The 11900-nt window shown below is 38.7% G+C and overlaps 1 protein-coding gene across 1 annotated transcript; it reads left to right on the top strand.

Annotated features, from left to right (window-relative positions):
• Nucleotides 1–4032: 4032 nt before the first annotated feature.
• On the top strand, nucleotides 4033–11493 carry cxcl12a (chemokine (C-X-C motif) ligand 12a (stromal cell-derived factor 1)). Its single transcript, XM_042434468.1, has 4 exons — nucleotides 4033–4155; nucleotides 5920–6037; nucleotides 7140–7223; nucleotides 9079–11493. Exons 1-4 carry the CDS (start codon nucleotides 4089–4091, stop codon nucleotides 9104–9106), a joined length of 297 nt encoding a protein of 98 aa, XP_042290402.1. The 5' UTR covers nucleotides 4033–4088; the 3' UTR covers nucleotides 9107–11493.
• Nucleotides 11494–11900: the final 407 nt, after the last annotated feature.

Here is an 11900-nt window from a genome sequence, read left to right as displayed (position 1 = left end):
TTATCTACTGTATCTCAAGGATTATCAGAATGCAAAAACTCACTCTGCTGTTTGATATTAATCTAACATTAAGTTGTAGCATCTTGTCCACAGTACCAACATTAAGTTTTTGTGTGCAGCAAACACAACAAACAGGGTCCTGAGTCATGTGTGGTTTCTTGCAATAATTAAACATTTGTGTAAAGTATTTATGTGATGACAATGTTGTTCTGTAACAAGGCTTTTGTGTGGTTCACAAACCCTTTTTAGAGGACAAAACAGAAAGCTTGACATTTTTAAAATAAAGAAAGAGAGAGAACTAATTAGCGAGAGAGTCGAAGGAAATCTGAGGAAGCACCAAATATGGAGACTCTTCCTTGAAAATAGGGACATTGGGTCACATTATGTGACCTTTAAATTTTAGTGGTAGGATTGTTTTTTTGCTGCTGTATTTGCTGGAATTGAAACCTAGCAGTGATTATAAAGCTATTATCCGCAGCATTGTTTTCTCTTTTGATTCAACATCTATGGCTAAAGACTTTGTTGACAGGCCATTGAGGTGGTCCATATGGCGGTGTGAAGGTGGAGGTCTCATGACTCTCTGGAGGATGTAGAGGAAACCAGACAAAAGGGCTTTAGCCAGCAGGCCCTCAGCCTCACAGAGCCTCAATGGAGCGGTGGCAGATCCCCCGCTGGGACCAGTTGCCTGTATGTTCTCAAACCAAAGTCTGATCTGTAGAAACTGGCCACTCCACCATAATACGTGCAGCCATCCATACTCCTTCCCCCCTGGGGCGCATGGTCTCTCTTTTGAGGTGGATAGTAGTTAAGGAATGTTTAACAATCTATTGGCATGTGACATTCATGTTTTTTCTATCTCGTCATCATCGGCATTCAGATTTGTTTAGACTGGGGTTTTTCTGTTATTGAACAGCATAGTGTAGTGTGAGCGTTTTAAATATTTAGACAAGAAAGATATTAGATAGGAAATAGGGTGCCGGAGGATATGGTGCACAAGCTGTTATACAATGTTATACATTTGCATAGTTTCTCTTTGTCCTCTATCCACTATTTCCTTCCTGTACATGCTTTGGTAACACAATTGTACTTACAGTTAATGCAAATAAAGCAGATTTAATTGAAAAAAAGAGCGGAGGAGAGTGGATTAAAGTTGGCAGATGTCCTTAAGGTTTTCAAAGTTATAAAAAAAAAAATCTTCAGGACACCTGCAAAGCCTGCGGACCTTCAGAGAGAAACCTGACTTGTGATTTACACTCACCCATGTTCTTTGAGAGTACAGTAAAGAAATGACTTATGCAGAGAGCAGGAGAGGAGTTGGACCCCCTGGAGTGAGACCTCCCATAACAGAGAAGATGGACAGATGGGCTGCAGAACTCTACACCGCAACTCTACTTAGACAAATACACTGGACACAGGTGTGAGTAAAACGTAACAGGTAGTGTATATATTCAGTGTGTGTGCAACCCAACTGATCCCAAAAAACCCCCAAAATATGTGTCAACACTTTTTTTCTCCTTTCTGTTTTCAAGAAGACACTATTGGTAAAACATTTATATAAACAATTCTTGGCAGTGGGAAAAGAACTGAGTGTTTTATTTTGAGAAGATGCAGTCCCGAGAAACTTGTTAATGCAAGAAAGAAGGAAACAATTGGGCAAGTAGATGTGCTGCCAAACCTGCTTATGTAACCACTCTACTACAATCCATTCACCTCAGCAGAGGAAAGTAAATCTGGCTGATTGTTGCAGAAATGTTGAAATATTTGGATGTGTTCTGACTTCTCTCCCATGACATATCACAGGACAGCCCCTATTCACAATGAGTATGTGTGTGTTTGTGTGTGTGCGTGTGTGTGTGTGTGTGTGTGTGTGTGTGTGTGTGTTGGAGTGTGTGTGCTTGTTGTTTGTGAAGGCTCGCACAGGTTTTTGGGAAGGAATAGTGAAGTGAATGTAAAGTGCGACAGTGAGCAGGTGGGCTATTGTGATCTGAAACACTCTGAAGCCGCCTTTCACTCCAAGCTGAGAGACTCTTACTCAAAAACTTTGGCTTTAACACTGCACCCTTTCTCACTTTGCTTGTTCTATCTCTCTCTTATAGTCTCTCTCTCTCTCTCTCTCACACACACACACATACACACAGCTAACTTTTGTAGCCTGTGAGATAAGTCAATATGTGTCCTTTCAGCTGTCAGCTGACTCTGCCCTCCGTTCTCCTGTCTGTCTCCATGGCATCATATATAACGACTGCCTGAAAGCCAAAACACAGACACCCTGCACCATGTGGAGCAACTGCTTAGACAGATGTTTCATGTATAACTTCCATAATGAAAGATTTGTATTTTACTTCTGATACTAACTAGATGCAGTAGATCACAAGCATAAAACACTATTATTCTCCTCAAAATACCCTTTTCCTCACTTATTTTCATGATAAAGTGTGCTGTCAGCAGGTGGTTTGCTTTCCCACAGCTGGGGATGAGAGGATATGTCTCCAATAAATGTAAAATAAAGAATAGAAAATACAAAACCAACCATTTATGCATATGTTCATGTTGCCCAGTGATCCACAAAAAAACACAGCAAAACACATCCTCTGTATACCCTCAGTCTGTATAAATACAAGCTTTTGCTATCTGCAGGGATTTCCGAGTATGAAGAGATGTAGACGTTGTATTTAGTTCAGTTGTGTGCGTTTGGCTTTAAAGTGTTTCAGGTATTAAGGAGTAACCCAGCGTGTAGTCAGTGCAAAAGACAAGGCTCATTTATATTTTCATCTCAGATCCCTCTGTATGGAATATTCACACACATTGCACATATATACAAGTACTCTGGGGTGTTTCTTCTGGAGGATGAAAGCCAAATGTCTGGAAACTGGCTTCACATCTGCATCCCGTTAAATGCACTAATGACACCCTCAACAGCATGAGCACACACTCACACACACACATTCACTAGAAGTGTTCAGCAGCCTGTCTAAAGGCAATTGTTTAGGGATTCACTTAAACTGAGAAGAGTGTTGTTCCTCTCTAAACACAAACTGGGAGGTGTGTGTGTTTTTTCTTCATCCCTCTTGTCTATTTATGGGAATTATTGATGTAACAGAACATTGTACGCTCATGTGAGTACTCTCCAGTTACACTTTTGGTTTTTAATTAATTTGGACCAATGAAGTCCCCAAGAAGACAAGCCATGACTGAAAACAAACACATGTGCAAAAAAAAGTCTCCTGTTTCTTTTCACAAGCAACAGTTTAACAGGAGCTGGTTAAATTGAGGAAAAGGCATATCTAGTCTGGTGGGCATCTTTTTCTTTCTTGCTAGACAACATTTAGTAATTCTAAATGACTTGTAAGCAAGAACATCTGGCTGCAGATGTTTTGACTGACTCATAATGCCCTTCTTTCATCCCTGATGACGATGACTTACAACAAATACTCATAAATATTTTTAATGCTTTAGGTTTCTGTAATTTATTATTTATTTTCATTGTAAATCGGCACATGTTTTTTTTTTTTTATGTCTGCAACCCTGTTAAATGTGCTGCTGCAGGTAAAAGAGATTTTTAATCTCAATGAGACTTTTCCTGGTTAAATAAAGGTTAAATAAAATAAAGAAAAAGTTAAGATGTAAATATAAATAGATAAATAAAATTAAATTATCTTCACTAAAGATATTCACTGCTCATCACACAGTGCCGGTGTACTGAAATGTAAATGTGAGGTTACAATCATGATAAAGTCAGTGAATCAAGCCAGGATCTCATCAGAGATCACCAAGTGTATACCGGAAGCTTATTTGCATACAAAATAAAAGCGTAACGCACCATTCACTAGCATGTTGCAAAAATATAATTTGTCCTGTAAATGGCATGTTATAATTGATTAGTTATAATTGACACGTTATATTATATTGTTACAACGAACATGTGACCTTTGTTGCCTTTTTTTTTCTTTTTTTGCTATCTGGAACCGGAAGTACAACCCTTCTCTGTAGCTAGCTTGACACTAATGCTTAATTTAAGAGACACACTCAGTAGCGGTCTGTCACAGCTCCTCTGGACTTTGAGCAGGATCAAATCCCATTAACGCAAAATGGATGTGAAGCTGTTGGCAGTCGTGGCTGCGCTTACGGTGTTGTCACATGCGCCTCCATCACAAGGTATGAACTTATCTCCTGCTCCTTTGTTTTGTTTTTTGTTTTTGTTGTTTTTAATGAGGTTTTGGGTTATTTAGCAAAGACTTTTAAGTGGCATCGCTGTAAAATTATTTTATTGCACATTGTTAAGGACAGTTTAATCATTATTTAAACATGTCAGGATGGATCATTTGTAGTTAAGTTTTTGTAGAAAAAAAATTACTAAAAATGCATCAGTTGTGAAGGATGAATCAGAATAGCATTTCCATCCCACATGTGTTGTCTTTTAGTGTTTAAATAGACATAACCCTGATAGAATTGTGCAGTTACTGTGTTATGTTTATGTTAATCTCAATTTCACGCGTAGCGACGGCGCAGTCTCAGTTTATCCAAATAATTGGCAATTACGTAAATTCAGATGCCAAATTCAAATTACATACAATTAAAGTGCCAGTGTTGACTTTAAAGGCAGTGCTCTCCGTTTTAATTGAAATATTATTTGAATTCCGTAAATGTTAGTTTGATGTATGTATGAACTTGTCCTGGAGGGGATTTTTCTTTCCGCCGTGCGTAAAGTGCCAACAGGCTGAACATGCATTTCTTCGAGAGGAAGAAATTCCTCGTCGGTTCGCTGATCAACTTGTGTATTTGTTCTGCTCCTTGTTTCCATTTAATTACGCACAAATGAGGCAGCTAGAAGACAAAACCACAGCCAGTCTACTTGGCGTCATCAGTCACCCAACTTGAGGGTGTTGCGCTCTTTATCATGGTAATACCGTTAGATCAGGTGTAAAAATAATTAGCATGGAGTTAAAACTATGGCGGTACTTCTCACCATCTGTTTTTATAACCTTCACCATCTCCCATCAGTTTTGCTTTAAAAACAGTTACTGACTGGAAAAAGACATTTGTTTGTTTGTTTTTTATCTGTTGCATCTTTTATGTTTTGTCTTTAATATTTTAGACTTATTCTAAAAGGACTTCCACGCAACAGATGCGTAATTATCTCATTATTTTATACAAGACTTGCAGAAACCAGAGTTTTTTCATGTAGGTTTTCTGAAAAAAGAAGCAGAAAAAAAAGAAAAACGAAAACATGGCCCCGTTTATTTTTCCACATTGATCAACCGTAAACCTCCCAGCGTGTACAAACCTGAAAGCTACAGTCGTTATGGAAAGTATGCACATCAATCATGAAGTTTAAGGACCACACAGCACAACATTGTTTATGACTGAAAGATCTTACTGTTTTGGGGTCTATAAGTCCCGATATAAGTGTTTCTACCTCTGTGGGCATGCAAAAAACATGTCAAATATGGGAAAACCGTAAAAAACACTTAGATCTGCGATTTCGATTACGTGCATCCTTCTTGATCATGTATTTTAATATATTTTAAGTTAATTGGGATTTGCTCCAGCCCCCTGCAACCCTGCAAAGAATAAACTGGTAGAGATAATGTATGGATGGAAAATTCAGACTACAGTACAGTGCATGGGCTGATTTCATGCCTGGACAGTAGTGGCATGTTTTAGCTTGTTGATCTGTCAATAAGGATGATGTATCCGAATTTATTTGTTTGCTGTATCATTTTCAGCTCATTTTATTGTTGTAATAATGTTTAATCTTATTTGTCTTCAGCAGAATTCATCATCACAGAAGTATCTCATTTTAGTCAATTTCCAGAGAAGATTTAACTTCATCTTATCTATGTGTTATTTCTCTCTTGAGACTTGCTTTGCTGTGAGTAATATGTTGTGTAACTGATAATCTGTTCCTTTCCTCCTCAGCGAAACCCATCAGTCTGGGTGAAAGATGCTACTGTAGCTCAACAGTGAACGGCCTCCCCAAAGGCATCATCCGTGAGCTCAGGTTCATCCATACACCCAACTGCCCCTTCCAAGTGATGTGAGTATTGTTCATGAATGTGGGCTTCAGTGGGTGGAACCCACACAAACACACAGAAGTGCATGTTTTCTACCCTGGTCTTAAAAAGTCCGACAGGTTTCCTCCTTATACGACATTTCTCACCATCAATCTCTTAGAGGTGACAGGACAGATAAAGAGTTTGTGCATGCATGTGTACTCACACGCCCCTCTGTCACTTGCTCTCACATACATCCACAGAGAGCAGGACTTGTGCGTGCATTTTTTACCGCAGGCCCACTTATGCGTCCACAGGAAGTGCTTTATTTGAGTATGAGGGAACCTGAATGGGAGGTGGAAACTTGATGCAGTTTTGCTCTCAACAGGAAAATCAATAATTATGGGTTTTCTAATTGAGTTTGCTTCTCATTTGCTTGTCACGCAGCATTTCCTCCTCATTCTGTGCTTACAACCTTTGCGGCGTGATCCCATTCGGCGTTACGGCCTGTCTGGAGTACATTTACAGATGAAAGCGTGTAGCAACACAAGAACAATACAGCTGGACACAATAGAAAGGAAAACTTCAGGAACTATTAAATTTTTCATAGTGGAAATAGAATTGACAGCTCTTATAAATTCATGGACAAATCCACCAATTTCTACAGTTATCCAAAAACAAGACACGTGTGCCAATGGAGGCTCCCCCATGGAGAAATATGATCCAGTCTTGACCCATTCTGTAAATAACCACAGGGCTATGCTGGATTTAGAAAGTAGCCTGCAGCCACATGTTGAGGGATTGACTCCTCAACCTCCATGTGCTCAAATTTTGCAACACATTAATTAGATTGCTCAATCAAGAAATATTAAACTTAAGGAAAACAATATTCTTGAAAGCACATATTCTTTAGCTGCATTCATATCTGTAGCAGCATCACAAGCAGGGGAAAAGAGTGATTGGTCATTATCAAACTAATGCACCCCTGTGAAAAAGTTCTCTGTGTGTCAAACTGACAAGGTAGTGTGAATTCGGTCTGTTTGATAACAACGTGTCAAGATACCCGATGTCACTGACTTTGCATAATTTACTCTTTCATCTTTAAGCGAGGCATATGCTGAACTATTTTCTTTTTTTTCCTATCAGTGCCAAGCTGAAGTCAAGCAAAGAGGTGTGTTTGAACCCACAGATCCCATGGCTGCAGCAGTACCTGAGGAACGCCATCAACAAGTAAGTCACTGGCTGTATTATGGATTACGTACCGTCTGCAAAACATAGTTCTGTCGTCAGTCGTCAGACTTGAACATGACTCATCTGGAGCACTGTGAAATCACTTCCGCCTGATAGAGATTTAAAGTAAGGATGCAAAAACACAAATGCGCATTTGAACATCTATCAACAGACCATTGTGAAAGTGACAGCTCTTAATTGTCCAAATTATATCAGAGCCCAGTTTCGAAACACGCTGGTACATGACTGAGTGGGAGTGGAGACTGACTCCAGTTTCACAGACAATCTGTGGGTTTGATACGGGATAATGAACAAGCTTGTTAACAGTATTTGCTCCAACTAGACTGCGGTCATGGGTTCATCCCCATCCACCATTGTTAAAATTAATGCAAGATGCCACACAGGTCTGCAACTGAAGTGCAGAACTATTTGCAGAGTTTTTGACCTTCAGCACATTGCAAGAGTTTGCTGTAATTTACAGATTCATCATGATATAGGGGCAAAGAGGGAGAAATTTATTAAGTTTATTTCTATTATTTGATAAATGAATGTAACATTAATGCAATAAATTGCATTCTGCAGTCACGTTACAGTTTGTCTTAGAGCTCAAAGTCACTGCCAATATCAACTGTTTCCTTCCTGCTTTAAAGCAGGAGACACTTTTCTTGAAAAAGTTGGCACTAGAAAGTTTATGGAAGGGATCAAGTTGCAATCCTGAACCCCATGCAGTCATATATTTCCAAGAGCAGAGCACTCCTTTAACGGTCGGATGAAACAAACTCTGTGCTGTGTTGTGGAGACATAATGAGTTTTGGGGTGTTTAAAGTATTTCCTGTCTTTCTACCAAAGAAACTTGAATGCACCCATGCGGTCTCCTCTGTGCTCCGGCCTCTGACATGTACACACTCAATACCCTCTGACTGATAAGCTCATAGTCCTGTAGTCAGACTATCTGTCTCAAAGGATGATTGAGGAGCCCTTGACTTGTTGAGGTGTGAAAGACCTCTGCATAACAATAGGGCCCACGTAGAGAGTAGACGGTGGTCATTTACAATGGATCAGACCTAATGTGTTTCCAGTTACACATACAGTCAAAGGGGAGGGAGGGACAAACTTATTTACAACGTGTAGAAATGCACACAATTGTAACTCATGCATTATGCTGCTCTTTAGTCTGGTAAACAAGGCCATGATTACCTTTTTGTATCAGTTGAAATGTGGCTAACATTTATTATTATTATTCCAATGTCAGTAATTAAACCCATGTTCAAGTGTTTATAAGGCGTGTGCAGTGTAAATCACTCTGCAACTGCTGCGAATGTATTTTCTTCTAAATTACCTCTTCAGAACTGTGACTTATAAAAGGAAGTTTTTCTTGGATGTAAAAACTCAACATGTCAGAAGTAGCTGCCTAAAAACTCAAGAGTTAGACATGGCCAACTTACTGATTGGCCAAAAGCAGGCTGATTAATTGGCTAAAACTGAAAATCAGCTTTAATGGGCTACAATATTTAGTTTTCGATTACATTTCAAAAAGACACTTTGGCCCTGTAAAAATAAAGCAGCTGCTTTTATTTTGGAATGCTGGAACTGAGTATATCTTGACTTTTGGCACCTTCTCTTTGAAACCCTGGCACCCAGACATGGTTGAACAAATACTGATTATTCTCAATATGGTGTTTACTAGTTACAAATTGGCATTAAAAGTCACTATTGGCTGTCACTCAGCCAAAGTTATCTTTTGTAATTGGTTCTTATTGATCCAGTGAATATTAAGCGCCAGATGTGTTATATGATTTGTTAGGGCACTACTATCTATTTACTAATTATAAAAACTCATTATTTTGTCTTCCAGGATGAAGAGATCCAAACGGGGCAACTGAAATGCCTGCAGAGATCTTTCTGAGCCTTTCTGAGGATTTGGACCATCATCACAGATATATTACATGTAATATGAAATCATCTGGCATGTTGTAAAGCACTTATCTTGACTGCCACGCCGCAGCCTCTTGCATCGAATGAATCTACAACGCTCCATTATCATCACCACCAGCACCAGCACCAGCCCCGCCTCCACCATCGCCACTCTCACCGCTTGTAGAGATGTTATTAATGCAAAGTGCAATTATATCTGTGAGTGTTTGTTTTTCTCACTATACTGTACATATTTTTTGTTAACGGACTTCAACACTAAATAGCTATTTTTGGAGATTGTCTTGTACATCTGGCCTCTCTGTCGTTTAGAAGAAAAGGATCGACCCCAGGGTCAAAGCGTTTAAAGGGGGAGAGATGTAGGTCAGCAAGAGGGTTTTCTCCACAACACATACTATGAGTCAACATCACACTTGCAAGTAGCAGAGTCCTGCGGTCTGCTGAGCCAGGAGAATATGGATTCATTCTAACTGATCTTTAACATGGCATCTGCTTATCTTGACTGTCCCTGTTTTTAAATTGTACAAAATGATGAACAGTGTTGTATAGTCTCTTTTAAAAACTGAGGAATGGACAGAGCCACAGAGTTTGCCAAGTTCTATTTCAAGTTAATTGGCACCATGGAATTTCAATGGGTGCCAGCTACCCCCAGACTGAATATAAGATGCATACAAGATCCTAGTAAAAATGGCAATTACAATGTTTTTGTGATGGAAATTAGGATGCCAAAAGAGCTTGAGAATTTCCTGAGCAGTTCTGCGGCTGTGATTATGCGACCCTGTTACCAAACATGGCTGCTTTTTTCTTTTTTTTTCCATTCTTTGAGAAAATCTGAACATCTGGATCCCAAACAGTTTTAATTTAGCGACCAATGAGAAGAAATTTACTGGAATCATAGAGCTGTGTCAGTTCAATGGTTAAGAACAAATCATGACACTCACCAATCACAGTTAAGTCGTCTTACGAAACCAGTGTCAGAAAGACAAAGTCATGTTAGCTGGAATCTGATGAATAACCATTAGAAAGAAGGATGTACAGTAATGTGAATAACAGTGATCACATCAGTAGGTAGAATACTGTTCTATACTGAGAGGTAATTCTAGCAGTAGTAGAGAAAGTAAAAATACCATTATTGACAACAAGTAGAGATGTACATAGATGTAACTACCTACAACTGTCATGCAGATAGTAATGCACTTTATATCTGATGTATTCATGTTTTAACAAAAAAAAACCCACTATACTCACTAAGTCTGATCATTAAATTCTGTCTTTTATCTTTATTTTTTATGTTTATCATGTCATTTCCATTCTGTCCCTTTTGATTGATGAATGTGTAGCTGCCTTTAACTGTTATAATCTGGGAGATGTCATCTATTCATTTAAATCTCCTTGTCATGTGTAAGATTAATATTATATAAATGTTTTATTTTTGTACTCTTTTTTGCATTTGTATATTAAATCCAAACATTTAAATGAAGGAACTCAACTCTTGCAACTGAGCCTCACAGCCAACATTTTATTGAGAGACGTGTATACAGTTGGTCAGTAAAAAGGGAAATTTTGTTACGGTTACTATGTTAATGTAGACTTCACTCACTGTATTTGTTTTAAAACTTTTAATCATAAATACTGACTCATACCCACACGCACACACTCTGTTAAGACCATGCAAACACTATGACTTCACAGCTTTACAATTATGTACCACTGCACTGCGGGTCAGAGGGGCAATCTAAAGACTTTGATGTGAGAACATGTGTTTAGCTTTACTCACAGGGAAAAAATAAAAGGCTTATTATTGTTATTTAACCATTAACTCAACAAGCAGCCATTAGGAAAACATTAGAGCTAAAAGGGATGAACTTTTAACTTCCCTGTAGGGGCATTATGTGAGGTGGAGCACAGTAGTAGCTGTAGTGATGAGAGTGATCCGCTGATTGAAACATCAGGCCAAGATAAAGGGCTGTGAGTGGCAGTCCACAACCCATTTTGGGCTGTGTTTACTGATCAGCTTTGATGTTCAGAAAGCCATGTCAGCAGAACTCTTTTGAGAGATAGAGCCATTGATTTAGCCCTGGTGTCCCATTTTACAGTGGCAACATACAGATAACATCATTTTATGAACTGATTGTGTTAAACCTTAGATATCACTGCAGGAATCTGCAGGTAGCAACAAGTATTTTCCTCTCTAGTAATGTGAAGATTAGGCAGCTTGTCCTATGAGACGTTTAATCTTATAGAGGACAGATTTTCATATCTTACAATGTAACCATGTGTATTCTGAAGTGGATCATTTTTTAAACATTTGTACTTTGATTAAACTTTTTAAGACCAATCGCTCACATCTCATTTGCCGTCTATCATTGCTCTACACTGTTCTCTTATGTGGCTACATTATCACTGATCTTTGCTTCCTTAAACAGAGGGATATCGTTTGAACAGGAACATATTTAAATCTGATATGTCCTCTAATGAAAAGCAGTTGTTTGTAATAGTTCATAACTTATTGTGTTCTTGGGATCTCGGCCAAACACCCACCAGTTAAACTATGCAGGTGGTGTGGCTGGTGCCAGGAAGACTGAGGTGTAGTTAAAAGGGGTGTAAAAGGTTTAACTTCATATTTTATGGTGCATAACATTTACCTGTAAATGGCAAATGTGGAAAAGAAAATGCAAGAAATATCCAACAAAAAATTCACACATTGCTCGTAAAGCTGGATCATTCATATAAAATGTGTTGTGT

This window comes from Thunnus maccoyii, chromosome 14 (assembly GCF_910596095.1).
Source record: "Thunnus maccoyii chromosome 14, fThuMac1.1, whole genome shotgun sequence".
NCBI classification, from domain to species: domain Eukaryota; kingdom Metazoa; phylum Chordata; class Actinopteri; order Scombriformes; family Scombridae; genus Thunnus; species Thunnus maccoyii.
Note: the sequence above shows the minus strand (reverse complement) of the source record. Positions and strands in the feature narration are given on the sequence as shown.